Source organism: Saimiri boliviensis, chromosome 17, assembly GCF_048565385.1.
Source record: "Saimiri boliviensis isolate mSaiBol1 chromosome 17, mSaiBol1.pri, whole genome shotgun sequence".
Lineage (NCBI taxonomy): Eukaryota > Metazoa > Chordata > Mammalia > Primates > Cebidae > Saimiri > Saimiri boliviensis.
Genome location: NC_133465.1, coordinates 2,896,236 through 2,911,182, shown reverse-complemented (window position 1 = coordinate 2,911,182; position 14,947 = coordinate 2,896,236). Strand labels below are relative to the sequence as shown.

Genomic DNA, 14,947 nt, shown 5'->3' with positions numbered 1-14,947 from the left:
GGTGAATGCAGTCTCCAGCCTCCTGGGACCTCGAAGGGCACAGGACGCTGCCGGTGGTAGGGCCAGCCCAGCCTGCAGCACCGCTTCCCACGCCCGCCGCGAAGCGGTGGAACTCGCCGCTCCTCTAACCCTGTAGGAGGTGTTATGGGATCAGCTTGCGACCGCGCGTGCGCAAGGAGTTGGGGGGGGGGAATCCAGGAAGGGGCGGGGCCTCCCGAAGCCGGAAGCGGATGAACCCACGTGGGAGCCTGGGAGGGGTGTTCGTAGCTTGGTAGTCTAGCTGTAGGTAATCTGGGCTGTTTGTTCCTGTCCGAGAGAGCTCGGCGGAGGCAGCTGTCGAGTACCCTTCACCCCTGTGTTCTGGGAGCGAACTCTGGCGGGGGTTACTCCTCCTGGGGACGCAGCAGGGGGCGACTTCCCGGCTGGAGTGCGCCATGGGACTGCTCTCCACCGTCCCGGGCGCGACCTGGGGTCGCCTCGTCGCCCGTCATTTCGCCCATGCAGCGCGGCGTGGGGAGCGACCTGGTGGGGACGAGCTAAGCCGCTTGTTGTTGGATGACCTGGTACCGACCTCGCGGCAGGAGCTTCTGTTCGGCCTGTCCCCTTGTCTCCTGGCTCTGCGGGCCGCCCGCCGCTACGTGGCCCGGGTTCTGCTCCAGGCGGGTAAAACTGGGCTGCAGGGGGAGCGGGCCGAGCTGCTCCGTATGGCTGAGGCGCGGGACATTCCAGTTCTGCGGCCCAGACGGCAGAAACTGGACGCAATGTGTCGCTACCAGGTCCACCAGGGTGTCTGCATGGAGGTGAGCCCGCTGCGGCCCCGGCCTTGGACTGAGGCCGGGGACGCGAGCCCAGGCGACGACCCCCAGCAGTTGTGGCTCGTCCTCGATGGGATCCAGGATCCCCGCAATTTTGGGGCTGTGCTGCGTTCCGCTCACTTCCTCGGAGTGGATAAGATCATCACCAGCCGGAGAAACAGGCACGGACGTCCCCCTTTTCCATGTGCCCCAACTTGGAGACGCAGCCGAGTTCCCAAGGACCTTGACCCTTGGGTGATCCCTTAGCCAGACTTAAATGTCCCAGAACTCTCACCCCGCTAGCCCTTGGGAGCCCGGGGAGGGTAGGGAGCCGGGCTTGAGATGGTCCATCCTAATGCGGGGAACGGGGAAACCTTGCAGCTGCCCGCTCACTCCAGTAGTCAGCAAGGCCAGCGCGGGGGCTATGGAGGTGATGGACGTATTCTCCACTGATGATCTCACCGGATTTTTACAGGTAATGAGGGGCAAGAGGGGAAAGAGCAGATATGAGCCCAGCGCAACCTCTTCAAGGGGACGCAGCTAGCAGTTGGCGGGAGAGAGAAAGGGGCATGTTGACATCGCTTCCTTCGGCCTTCTAAATCCCTCTGGGGAGGGAAGGGTTCTGGAGTTTTTAAAACGACAGATGGAGTCCTATCTGAATTCTCCTAGCGTTGTTCCGTTTCCGGCACCCCTTCCCCAAGGTATGCATCACTTTGCGTCTTCTGTAAGTCAGCCTCAGTGTCTCCTTGCCTACTAGGTCGGGCTTCAGTAAATGCATTTTGTTCAGTTGTGGGGAGCTGGTGGACAGGAGGCCTGAGTTCATCCAATAGGGGCACAGCTTGAAAGGATCTTTGAACAAGGAGACCTTTACGCCATTAATAATATCTAGCAAGCGACAAACCTTGGAAACCCCTCTCCCAGGCGTCTGCAGCTGCGCTTCCCTCGCTGGACACAAGGGGGCAGTATTGCTCCGCATGGGGAATCCCCTCTGACCAACGCGCTTCCCAGTCCCACCCCATCTGCGGGTGAGAAGTTTCCCTCTTAAGAAGGGGGAGAGCTCTGGGAGGCGTCTGGAACAACGCTATCCAATAAAAATATAGTGAGAGCCACATATGTAGTTTTAGCTTTTCTGGTAGCTACGTTGAAAAGTAAAAAGAGACAGATGACATTTTAAATAAATTGTATCCAGTACATCCGAAATAATATCAATTTAACATGTAATCATTTTAATTATTATTAATATTAATTTCTTCAGAGAGAGTTTTCACTCTCATTACCTAGGCTGGAGTGCAAAGGCTCAATCTCGGTTCACTGCGATCTCTGCCTCCTGGGTTCAAGGGATTCTCCTGCTTTGGCCTCCCAAGTAACTGGAATTAGAGGCCCATGCCACCATGCCCAGCTAATTTTTTTCTTGTATTTACTAGAGATGGGGTTTCACCATGTTGGTCGGGCTGGTCTTGAACTCCTGACTTCAAGTGATCTGCTTGCCTTGGCCTCCCAAAGTGTTGGGATTACAGGCGTGAGCCACCATGCCAGTCTTTTAAAAATACTAATGAAATATTTTACATTCCCTTAAAAATTATTTTACATACCATGCATCTCAGTTTGAATTAGTCACCTTTCAATTGCTTAATAGCTGCATGTAGCTAGTGGCTACTATATTGAGCAGCATATCTCTAGAAGCCTTTTTTGGCTTTCCCTTTAGGTAGGGAGCCCCTTTCTCCAAGCCTGATAGGAGATGAGGTTCCTTGTCTTCACTCTCAGCTCCTGACCAGGTAGTTTCTGAAAACACAGAAACACTGCAGAACACCTGTGTACGCTCCAGTCATCATAGCTCCCTACTGTCATCAGCATCTGGCCTGGAGAGTGTCGTCCGCCTGTTGCTATGGAAGAGCTGGAGGTGCCCCACGCAGGGACCTGTGCTGGGGCTCTATCCCTTTCTGCCTGCTCGGAGACACTGCTCTAGCAATTTTCCTCCCCTTCTCCTGCATTCTCCACTTTTCTCTTGCACTCTCTTCAGCATGCAAACAAACATCCCCCTCTCACTCTCTTGATCTCATAGCAACCAGCCCCTCCTGTCACACTGAATCCAAGGCCTTGTCAAGGTCACCAGTGGCCTTCATGTTGCTGGATTTGAGGGTCTGTGCTCAGTTCTCGTCTGACTTGACTCATCTGCAGCATCTGGCACAGCTGGCCACTCCTTCCTCCTCGAAACACTCTTCGCCTCCTTTCCTTCTGCTTCACCATGTCCTCTCTGAGAGACATTTTTTAGTGGTTCCTCCTCAATCCCTTGACGTCTGAGTATTAGCATTTCCTAGAGTTTAGTCCTAGGATATCTTGTTTTGTTGTCGTTAAGAGATGGGGTCTTGGCTGGGCGCGGTGGCTCACGCCTATAATCTTAACACTTCGGGAGGCAGAAGCCGGTGGATCACCTGAAGTCAGGAGTTCAAGACCAGCCTGGCTGATATGGTGAAACCCCGTCTCTACTAAACCCAGGAGGCAGAGGTTGCAGTGAGCCAAGATCCACCACTGCACTCCAGCTTGACAGAGCAAGACTCCGTCTCAAAAAACAAAAAAAAAAAGATTTGAAACGCCCACCTAACAGCAAAACAACAACAGCAACTGTGCAACTGTGGAGTAGGCAGGTAGAGGAGTGAATCTGGAACTCAGAAGCACGGTCCAGCCTAGAATATACAGTTGGCAGGGGTAGGGGGGTCGGGGGGAGTCGGGGCTTGAATTCAGATAGTATTTAAAGCTGTGAGACTAGATGAGACCAACAAGAGATGAACAAACATGGAAGAGAGATCCAGGGCCAGGGAGGGTGGCTCATACCTATAATCCCAGCACTCTGGGAGAATAAGCAGGAGGACTTCTTGAAGCCAGCAGTTTGAGACCAGCCTGTGCAACCTCGTCTCTACAAAAAAGAAAAAAGAAAAAGAAAAAAATTGGGTGCAGTGGTGTGCACCTGTATCCCCAACTACTCAGGAGGCTGAAGTGGGAGGATGGCTTGAGCCAAAGAATTCGAACACTGTACTGAGCTGTGATTGTGCCACCATACTCCAGGCTGGGCAACACAGCAAGACCCCATCTCTCTTTTTTTTTTTTTAATTTTTTGAGATGGAGTTTTGCTCTTGTTGTTCAGGCTGGAGTGCAATGGCGCAATCTCAGCTCACTGCAACCTCCGCCTCCCGGAATGCAGCAACATGGAGGCCACTGGTGACCTTGACAAGGCCTTGGATTCAGTGTGACAAGAGGGGCTGACTGCTGTGAGATCAAGAGAGTGAGAGGGGAATTCGAGCAATTCTCCTGCCTCAGGATCCCAAGTAGCTGGGATTACAGGCACCTGCCACCACATCCAGCTAATTTTATATTTTTAGTAGAGATGGAGTTTCTCCATGTTGGTCAGGCTGGTCTCGAACTCCCGATCTCAGGTGATCCACCCACCTCGGCCTCCCAAACTGCTGGGATTACAGGTATGAGCAACCAGGTCCGGCTGAAGATTTTTTTTTTTTTTCAAGATGGGGGTCTCACTCTGTCACTCAAGCTGCAGTGCAGTGGCACAATCTCAGCTCACTGCAACCTCTGCCTCCCGGTCTCAAGAGATTCTTGTGTCTGAGCCTTTTGTGTAGCTGGCATTACAGGTGCCCGCCACCAGGCCCAGCTAATTTTTATATTTTTAGTAGAGATGGGGTTTTACCATGTTGGCCAGGCTAGTCTTGAACTCCTGACCTCAGGTGATCTGCCTGCCTCAGCTTCCCAAAGTGCTGGGATTACTGTCTTGAGCCACAGTGCACGGGCTCTGATGAAGATTTGATGAATTAGAATATGAGGGCCAGGCGCGGTGGCTGACGCCTATAATCCTAGCTCTCTGGGAGACCAAGGCAGGAGGATTGCTTGAACCCAGGAGTTCCAGACCAGTCCGGGGAACATGACGAAACCCCATCTCAGAAAAAAAAAAAAATGCAAAAACTAGCTGGGCATGGTGGCAAGTGCCTGTAGTTCCAGCTACTTGGGAAGCTGAGATGGGAGGATCACCTGAGCCCAGGAAGTTGAGGCTGTGGTGAGCTGTGATCGTGCCACTGCACTCCAGCCTGAGTGACAGAATAAGACCCTTTCTCAAAATTAAAATAAAAAAAGAATTAGAACATGATATCAGGGCCAGGTGTGGTGGCCCACACCAGTGATCCCAGCACTTTGGGAGGCCGAGGTGGATGAGTCACCTGAGGTCAGGAGTTTGAGACCAGCCTGACCAACATGGCAAAGCCCCATCTCTATTAAAAATACAAAAATTAGCCAGGTATGGTGGCACATGCCTGTAATCCCAGCTACTTGGGAGGCTGAGGCAGGAGAATCGCTTGAACCCAAGAGGCAGAGATTGCAGTGAGCCAAGATTGTGCCATTGCACTCCAGCCAGGGCAACAGAGTGAGACTCCGTCTCAATGTCTCGAAACAAAAGATAGAACACGATATCTTCTTCCCCCTTTCAGACCAAAGCCCAGCAGGGCTGGCTTGTGGCCGGCACGGTGGGCTGCCCAGGGCCTAAGGTTCCCCAGTCCTCCGAGGTCCCCATCACAAGCTCGTTGGAGTTCCTCTGGGATCGGCCTACTCTCCTTGTGCTGGGTAAGTGGATGTCCCTGTTTTTCTTTGCCCAGATTACATTTCCTGAGCAATTGGGTGTCCATGGGCAGCCCTAAACCTCGGCCCCATGCCCTGCAGGGAATGAGGGCTCAGGTCTGTCCCAGGAGGTGCAGGCCTCCTGCCAGCTGCTCCTCACCATCCTGCCGCGACGCCCGCTGCCTCCTGGATTTGAGTCTTTGAACGTCTCTGTGGTTGCAGGTGCGTCTTGTTCCCCTTCCCTTTCCTCTCCCCCTAATCACACAGGTGGGATTGGATTCCCTCCAGTCCCATTTGCCAGCTGTCTCTGTGCCTCAGTTGCTTTATGGGCAAAATGGGGAAAACACATCCTGCTGATGAAATGAGGGGCTGCCTGGCACATGCCTAGTCTCCAGACATCCTCCTCCTCCGTCTCTCTTCCTGTTCCTTGTGTCTGTGCAGGAATTCTTCTTCACTCCATTTGCAGCCAGAGGAAGGGTTTCCCCGCAGAGGGGGAGAGAAGGCAACTTCTCCAAGACCCCCAAGAACCCTCAGCCAGGTCCGAAGGACTCAGCGTGGCTCAGCACCCAGGGCTGTCTTTGGGATCAGAGGAAGAGGCAAAATGAGGGCTGAGGCGGACTGACCTCGACGTGCACGTGCTGGGGTCAGGGAGTGCCGCGCCTGCATCGCCCGCTCCAGTGGGCGGGGGTCTCTGCCTGAGTGTGCACCAGGCCCATGTCTATTGACCACAGCCTGCAGGGGGAAGGGGACTGCCGCGGAGGCCAGAGGAAGTTGTTTCCTGTTGTGCTGTTGGACCTGTAGTAGGATATGGTAGTTTGTTGATTTCCATGATGGGCTAGCGTGGAGGGAATCTGTCCTCCCAGGCCCTGCCTGGAAGTCGGCGGGGAGGTCTAGACACCTGCAAGGAGATAGGGAGCCCAGCCCAGGGACCCTGCTCCTCGGGAACCGGTCGTTGCCCTTGGCGAACTTGTGTGTGAGAATGTGGGGGGTGGAGAGGGCGGGGCCTCGATGTGGGGTAGACAGTGCGCGCGCGCAGGGCCACTCTTGGCCCGCACCGTGGAGCCCTGAGCACAGGCCTCATCTGCCTGTGCCTGGCGACCTCGGCACCTGTCAGGGTCGTTGTGAGGCTAAAATAAAACGTCAGCCAGCACGTGGGAGATGCTGGCCTAGTCCTCCGTTAGGTGGCAGCCTCGCTCTTCTGTCCAGTCTTCAGGCCGCTTCCACGGCCGCCTTGCGGGGAGACTCCGGCTGCAGCCCCGTGAGAGTCCAGGGTAAATTAGCAAACACCTCCCACCCCACTGGGACCCCTACGGGCCACTGAGTCAGTTCCCCTCAAGGGGAGGGCCTGGGGGCAGGCTTGCCGTGGATTGTGCAACCCAGACAGATTTGGCGCTCCTCCCCTCGGCTCCCGCAAAGCAGCAGGAGCCGGCAGTGTGCGTGACATAGAAGTGTTTGTCTTGGCGGCACATTGGAACCACCTGGCCTGCTTTAAAAAAAAAAACAACAACAACGCTGACACCAGAGAGCCTGACATGATGGGTGTGGCACCACCTGGCATCCGGCTGTCGAAAGCGCCACCATTGGTCTAACGTGCAGCCAAGGCTGAGAACCACTAGGGCAGGTGGCCTCAACTTCCACACCCCTGACATTTGGGGCTGGAGAATTCTTTGCTGTGAGAGCCGTCCTGCGCACTGTAGGATGGCTTCTGGGAGACAAAAATCGCCCCTCCTGGAGCCTGGCTTGGGAGGGTAGCAACCCCGAAATTGCAGTCCTAACTGCTATGTGACTTTCGGCAGGCTCCTCACCCACCTGGGCATACCTGGGCCTCTGTGTCCTCCTGGGCGAAAGGGGAGTCATCCCACCTTCCTGGATCGTTGGGAGAATATGGAGGGCAACAGGAACTCGGTGGCTCATGCGAGTTAGGTGCTCAGTACATAGTACTTCCCTTTTCTCTGTAATCCATCTGCAGTGGAGTTTTCTCAGAATTCTAATGGTGATGCCAGTTAAGAGCAACACCTGAAGTTGTTTAAAAAAGGGCCTAAGCTCGCTTTTTTTTTTTTCTTTTTTCTTTCTTTTTTTTTTTTTTTTGAGGCAGGGTCTCACTCTGTCACTCAGGCCAGAACGGGGTGGTGCGATCTCGGCTCACGGCATCCTCTGCCTCCCGGGTTGACACGGTTTTCCTGCTTTAGTCTTCTGAGTAACTGGGACTACAGATGCTCCACGATGCCTGGCTAATTTTTATATTTTTTTGGTAGAAACGGGGTTTTGGTATTGGCCAAGCTGGTCTCAAACTCCTGGCCTCAAGAGATCCTCTGCCTCACTCTCCCAAAGTGCTGGTATTACAGGCATGAGCCACCGCACCTGGCCTAGGAAGGGCCTAAGATCTTTTTAAAGTCAAAGTTATTCCTCTCAAGAAAGAGGACAGAATCCCTTCAGCAACTCCACTGATCACCAGCATCTGTCCCTGTGACTGCCACGCAGGCTCTGACCCATCCCTGCTTTGTTCTTGGCCAAGAGCCTAACGTAGTGACGTTTCACTTCGGCTTGTCATTGGGGTCAAGGAGGAGGATATTTTTAAGATTTCAGAAGCCCAGAGGCACCTGACTGATTAAATCAGAATCTCTGGAGAAGGAGCCATGTGTTGGGTTTTTTTTTTTTTTAGACAGAGTCTTGTTCTGTCGCCCAGGTTGCAGTGTAGTGGGGCACGATCTCGGCTCACAGGAACCTCCATCTCCCGGGTTCAAACAGCTCTCCTGTCTCAGCCTCCTGAGCAGCTGAGATTACAGGAGTACACCACCACACCCAGCTAATTTTTGTATTTTTAGTAGAGACACAGTTTTGCCATGTTGACCAGGCTGGCCTTGAACTCCCTGACCTCAGGTGATCTGTCTACCTTGGCCTCCCAAAGTGCTGGGATGACAGGCGTGAGCCACCACACCCAGCCTCAGTCTCTCTTGATGCTCCTTTTTCCCTTTGCAATCTGTGAATCAGCTCTCCTGGGCGTCCAGCTTGCAGACTCACCCTGCACCTGTCTTGGCGGCACATTGGAACCACCTGGCCTGCTTCCATCATTGCAGGAGCCAATTCCTTATAATCTCTTGAACACACACACAGTTGGTTTGTTCTCGGGAGAAACCCAGTACACTTGATGAAAATGAATGTAGGCATCCCAGTGCTTCCTGCATATGGGGTTCAGAGTTGAGCTCTGCTCGCCCAACATGGAAGCTAGAAGTTGGAGTAGGGGTTACTCAGGTACCCCCACACCCCACAGATGCCTCCAGGGTGGCTGGAACCCTATCTAACCTGCCTTGGGCATGCTGTGCGTTAGCTTTCCATGTGCCAGTGGTCTGGGCCATCTAGAAGACTCCTGGGCTTAGTCAGGTAGATGGGGCTTCTCCCTGCTTCACTCCTTGGGCAGCAGGCTGGCTGGCCTCTGGAAAGACAGGTTCACTGAAACCAAAGGGGGTTGAGGCTATAAATTTCAGGCCACGCACACGTAAATGTGTGGTCATTTCCTTTATACAGGCAGTCACCCAACAAAGAGGGAAGGCTTAAGGTCCTAAGGATGAGGAGGTCTGAATCTCCTTTGAGCAGCCTCTGGTGCCTGGCGCAGTGCCTATACACCGAGTGGGCACTGCTCAGCAAGTGTGGGTTACGTACCCAGGAGCTGGGGAGGCTGTGTCTGTGGGTGTGAAGGGGCTGGGTGGGGAGTCCACCCCCTCCCTGCAGGGCAGAGTTGGAATGAAGTCAGAGTGGAGAGCAGTGTGGCTGCTAGACAGTGCTTGCTTTGAGTTCCAACTCTGTGGCTTGCTGGATGTATAAAGGTGGACATGTCCCTTAAATTCCAAGCCTCAGTGAAAACATCTGTAAAATGGGGATGACAACGGTCTCCACTTCAAAGGATGGTGGTATGGACTGAACGAGACCATACCTGTAAAGCCCTCAGGCCCGTGCTTGGAGGAGCATGGTAGCTGCTCCTGGAAGCCTCTGGGGCCAGATCTAGAGGTCAGGGCACTGGGCTGTGCTCTCCAACCAACTTGCCTCAGTTTCCCTGTAGGTTCCGGGGGTCCCTTTCAGCTGCAGTGCACACTGATTTCAGCCTAGGAACTGCTGGAGAGAGTTGAGGGAGGAGAGGGGTTGGAATGACACTTGCAGGAGCCCCCTTCCTCAGGGCCCCAAGACTCGGAGATGCCAAGACGAGAAGTGTCTAAGAGGAATTGGCACTGACTTGGTATTCCCAGAGCAGCTGAACCAAGGCCAGCACCCCAGATCCCTGCTGCAGGCCTGGGATATTTTTTTGGCAGGAGACTAAACCGTCAGCCCCCGTCCCCCTAGGCTGGGGTCCTAAATTAGACAGCACGCCCCACCACCACTCCTGCAGGGCCAGGTGCCAGGGATCCCCACAGTTTGTAAATGTAATCCACCTTGGGGTTTCTCACTTCCACAGGTGCAATTAGCATGCCCATCTGCTAATCCCTGATTAATGGTGTTTACAAACATGGGTCTCCGCTGTAGAGCTCTGCTCAGCCCCTCCCTCCTGGGGTTGCGAGGCAGGGGTCTTCCCAGCAACCTCCCCCCCACTTCTTCAGACCTCCTCCGCAGCCAAGATCGCTGTGCTTCCCCTTCCCCAGGCATAGACAGAGCTGGAGCTCCCTCCTCCTCCCACCCGCAACCCGGAGCTCCCTGGCCCCTTCTTGGCGTACACACGTGGAAGCAGAGAGCAGGGAAAGCAGACAGAGTCGTGGCGGCAAGGCCAGCATCCTACTCGTCCTCGTCCCGTCGACTCAGTCCACCAGTGTCTTTCTCCCCAATTCCGAACTTCAAGGACGCACACTGGGCACGCTGCCTTTATTCACCACCCAGCTCCAGCCCCGAGGCCACACATACGGCCCCGCTGCAGGAATTCGCGACGGGTTAGAAGTCCCCTACCAAAGGCAGGGTGTCAGACAGCGCGGGGTCCACATGCGGGCTCTACTTCAGGCGAGTCACTTACCCTGATTGAGCCTCAGTTTCTTAACCTGTAAAATGGAGATACGCATACTACTTATGTAGGCTTAAGGTTCAGAGGTGAGGGTTAATGATGGAATACATGAAAAAGACTTAGCACAGTGCTTGGGACACAGTAGGTGTTCAATAAATGTGAGCTTTTAATTGCAATGATGAGGATGATGATGACGATGACGGTGATAAGAGGAGGCTCTTGAAGCTAAAAAAAAAAAAAAAATGCCCAAGCACTCCTCCTTCTCCCGTCACTCCGCTCTCCGGGGAGAAGGGCAGGTCCCAGCTCATTACTGGTGGGGGCTGGGTGGGGGAGGTGTCAGATTGGAATCACTCCTGGGTCTGTTTGCAGCTTCCCTGTTTCATTAACACCTCCCTGGTGGTCTTCAGCTCATCCTGCTGGGGGAGGTGCTCCAGAAAGTTCTGACGGCCTCCTACCCAGCCCAGAGCTCAGTGGCTCTCACTTCTGGGCCTGTGCTCCTGGTGACATGCCGGGGGTGGGGGTCTTAGGCTGGGGAGAGGGGTATCCACTGACCAGAGGCTGTCATTGTTCCTCTCTCCTGAGGGTCCTGGAAACTTGGTCGGGGATGAAGCACCTGGAGCGGCTCCTTCCTTGTATCCTCCTCCCTCAACCTCTAACCCGTAGGTTTTCATCCCCTGTCTGCTGGACATCCCAACCTGGCCGCTTTCGTTTCCTTTGGAATCCCCATGTGAACAGGGCGCAGTCTCGGACTCCAGTCCCACCTCTCTCTTGCTAGCTGGATGGCCCAAGGCAAGTTGCTTATCCTCTAGGACATTCAGTGTCTCTTCTGTAAAATGAGGACATCATGCCTCATGGGGGGTTAGCACAGTGCCCAGCATATTGTAAACTCTCAATCATTGGAAAACATTGTTATTTTATGGGCAAAACAACTGCTCTCAGAGCTCTTTTTAAATCACAGAACCACGTGTAGCCCCTTGGGGGCAGGTGGAAGGGGAGCAGGGCTGGAGCCCTGAGGACCATTAGCACCTCCAGAGAAGCAGGAAAGGGCACGAGCTCTGCGCGCCAGTTAATTGGCCCAGCTCCTTCCCCAGATTGGGAAAGGGAGAGGGGCTGCTCTTTGAATTAGGACCAGGAGATTTCTACCTCAGCTCTGCAAAGGGTGCTTTCAAACAGGACTCCTCCTGACTGCACTCCAGGAAGGATTTTTATGGAAATGCCTGTCCTTCGCCCCTGCCACGTGCCCTCTCGGTCACAATATTTCATTTCAGAAGACACCCTTCACCAGCTGCGGTGGGCCGGGGAGGAGGGGCCGGGCCTGGCTTTCCCTGGCCCCGCCGCAGCTGGGTCCTCTCCCCCTCGGGCCCCGGCTTTCTTGCTGAGGTTTGGAGGCATCAGAAGGGAGACTCCATGAGAAGCGGCACTTTTGTGGTTTATCTGCAACCTGAAAAAAAAAAAAAAATCCATGGGCTAAACAGTTTCCTTTAGAAAGTGGAAACTAAGCCAGGTGTAGTGGCTCACGCCTGTAATCCCAGCACTTTGGGAGGCCGAGGAGGGTGGATCGCCTGAGGTCAGGAGCTCAAGACTAGCCTGGTCAACATGGAGAAACCCCGTCTCTAATAAAAACGCAAAAAATAGCTGGGCATGCTGGTGCACGCCTCAGCTCTTCAGGAGGCTGAGGCAGGAGAATCGCTTGAACCTGGGAGGCGGAGGTTGCAGTGAGCAAGATCGCCACCATTGCACTCCAGCCTGAGTGACAGAGCAAGACTGTGTCTCAAAAACAACAACAAAACAGCAAACCTCCTTGTAGGACCCTGCCCGCTGCAACCGCAGACACATAAGCCCTTCCACTGTCTAGGAATATCCCTGCCCCACCGATACCACCACGGCAGGGACCAGCTGCACCCATTTTGTATTCCCAGGTCTCAGCACAGGGCCAGGCACGTGCTGGGTGTTTCACAACGAGGCAGGAACAAGTAAGTCCTGAGGTTGGAGGCTGATTGCCTCCCCTTCCTCTTCTCTGCAGTGGACTGGAAGGGCGAATCCCTGCGTACACCTCCACCCGGCCTTGACCTTCCACTGCAAGCAGTGTCAGAGGAGGCAAGTCAGAAATCATCCCCAGCCACAGCTGCTCTTGCTTCTCTGAAACAAGGGAGCCCATTGAGAGTGAGGCGATGCTTCACCGCCTCCCTCAGCCCCTCAGCTCTGCAGAGATGCACCTGTGCCAGACAGGTCCTTGCATAAATGGGGGTACCAGCCTGGGTCGGGCACTGTGCGTGGGGCTGGATCTTGTCTGAATCAGGGTCCTGAGTCTGACACACACTCGCACAACAGTCGCTTCAGTGAGCGTGCGACCTGGAAGCCGTGTGCTTGGGCAGGAAGGGGAGTGACACGGTGACGATGATGACCATGACGGGATCAACATTCCTTATGTACGTACCATGGGCTTACCTGCCTCATCTTGTTTACCTTACCATATTTTTTTATTTTTTATTTTTTTATTTTGATGGAGTCTTGCTCTGTCACCCAGGCTGGAGTGCAATGGCATGATCTCAGCTCACTGCAACCTCCGCCTCCCAGGTTCCAGCGATCTTCTGCCTCAGCCTCCCAAGTAGCTGGAACTACAGGCATGTACTACCACACCCGCCTAATTTTTTTTTAGTAGAGACGGGGTTTCACAATCTTGGCCAGGTTAGTCTTGAACTCCTGACCTCGTGATTCACCCACCTGGCCTCTCAAAGTGCTGGGATTACAGGTGCAAGCCACCTCGCCCAGCCCATACTTTTTTGTTTTCTTTTAGAGACAAGGTCTCGCTGTGTTGCCCAGGCTGGAGTGCAGTGATGCAATCATAGCCCACTGCAGCCTCCTACTCCTGGGCTCACGTGATCTTCCCACCTCAGCCTCCTGAGGAGCTTCCTCAGCCACTATGCAGCTAATTAAAAACATTTTTTTGTTGTTGTTGAGACAGGATCTCACTGTGTTGCCCAGGCTGACTTTGAACTCCTGAGCTCGAGTGATCCTCCTGCCTTGGCCTCCTGAGTAGCTGGGATTACAGGCACGTACCCTTGCCCTGGCTTCCCAAGCCACCTTAACAAGCTCTAAGTGAGGCATTCCAGTGGAGGTGCTGGGAGGCGCCTCCACCTGGTTTCCCACTGGCTCTAGGCGGCATTCCAGGCTGGGAGCCCAGAAGTGACAGCTCAGGGCTACTGTGAGGTGCTGCAAAGGGCCTTGTCCCCGCAGAGATTCCAGATGTAGGTTCAAATCCTGGCTCTGCTCCCAAGTCTGAAGGCTCAGGCCTTGGGTGAATTTCTTAACCTCTGAGCTTCGTTTCCTCCCTGTAAGATGGAGCCAATAACTGCTTTCACCCAGGGTTGTGCTGGGAAGCTTGAGAGATGACGCCCTTGACATACAGTAGACCTTCAACAACGCTTCTTTTTTTCTTTTCTTTTTCTTTACTTCTTTTTCTTTCCTTTCTCTTTCTCGTTTTTTCTTTCTTCTCTCTCTTTTCTTTCTTTCCCTCCCGCCCTCCCTCCCTCTCTTTTTCTTTCTTTCTTCCTTTCTTTCTTTCTGAGACAGAGCGTTGCTCTGTCACCCAGGGTGGAGTGCAGCGGCAGGATCTCGGCTCACTGCAACCTCTGCCTCCCAGGTTCAAGTGATTCTCCTGCCTCAGCACCCGGAGTAGCTGGGATTACTGGTGCCCGCCACCACCACACCTATCTAATTTTTGTATTTTGAGTAGAGGCAGGGTTTCACCATGTTGGCCAGGCTAGCCTGGAACTCCTGACCTCAAGTGATCCACCTGCTTTGGCCTCCCAAAGTGCTGGGATTACAGGTGTGAACCACCGCGCCCGGCCAACCCTTCCTTTCTTGCCTCTTCCTTCTGAGAGGCAGCCTCCCACCGTGTCTGCCCCTCTGCCCTTCCTAGCCTGGGATCTGTCATCTCCCCCCACCCCACCTCTGCCTCTGGTTTCTGATGAGCTCCGTGTTGTCTGCCGGGTCACTGGGAGCTCCCTGCCGTTGCTCCCTCTCTGAGGCTATGTCTGCACATCCTGCCTGGTCCTCTCCTCACCTCTCCCCCCGGCTTCCTATATCCTTGGGGCCGATCGATAGCAGCCGCTGGTTATCGATTGGGGCGGGTGTTCAAGTGTGGCTGCTGCAGGCTAGTATTGATGGGCAGAATTGGTGCTGATGCCTTGGTAGAGCTGCAGCTGGGGAGCCTGGGGCTTCAGGGGAATAGGGGCTCTCCCCCTACCCTTGAGGGGACCTGAGAGTGGGGGTCCTTAAAGCTGCACACATCACAAGGATGAGATTCGGGGCCGAGGGCAGAGGGCCTGTAAGGACAGAACAGCAAAGCTTAGCTCGGGCTGTCATTCAACAAGTATTGAGCACCTACTATGTGCCAGCTGGGGATACAGCAGTGAGAAGTCAGCAACAACCAATAGGTAAAATTATATGGTATTTTATACCGAAAGTAGAGCAGGGAAAGGGGACATAGAGCCCCGTGGTTGGGGGAGGGCACAATTTTAAACAGGGGGACCGTAAGCAAAGACCTGGAGAAGGG

At 54.1% G+C, this 14,947-nt stretch overlaps 1 protein-coding gene across 2 annotated transcripts; it reads left to right on the top strand.

Moving 5' to 3' along the window:
* The first annotated feature begins 215 nt into the window (after positions 1 to 215).
* On the top strand, positions 216 to 13,903 carry MRM1 (mitochondrial rRNA methyltransferase 1). Of its 2 annotated transcripts, none has more exons than XM_003929072.4 (5): positions 216 to 976; positions 1,176 to 1,269; positions 5,282 to 5,414; positions 5,511 to 5,630; positions 5,850 to 8,041. In XM_003929072.4, the coding sequence occupies exons 1-5, from the start codon at positions 435 to 437 to the stop codon at positions 6,011 to 6,013; spliced, it is 1,053 nt and encodes a 350-aa protein (XP_003929121.1). In that variant the 5' UTR covers positions 216 to 434; the 3' UTR covers positions 6,014 to 8,041. The 2 variants fall into 2 exon arrangements, with proteins under 2 accessions (XP_003929121.1, XP_074244164.1); XM_074388063.1 differs by lacking the exon at positions 5,850 to 8,041 and adding an exon at positions 10,040 to 13,903 and having other exon boundaries at positions 232 to 976.
* The last annotated feature ends 1,044 nt before the right edge of the window (positions 13,904 to 14,947 follow it).

What these genes read in the sequence shown, in the direction of transcription:
- MRM1 (XM_074388063.1), top strand. Translation starts at nt 435, where the DNA reads ATGGGACTGCTCTCCACCGTCCCGGGCGCGACCTGGGGTCGCCTCGTC. An exon ending in ATCACCAGCCGGAGAAACAG is followed by an intron (nt 977 to 1,175) that starts GCACGGACGTCC and finishes GAAACCTTGCAG; the next exon opens with CTGCCCGCTCACTCCAGTAG. An exon ending in GAACGTCTCTGTGGTTGCAG is followed by an intron (nt 5,631 to 10,039) that starts GTGCGTCTTGTT and finishes CCCCTTCCCCAG; the next exon opens with GCATAGACAGAGCTGGAGCT.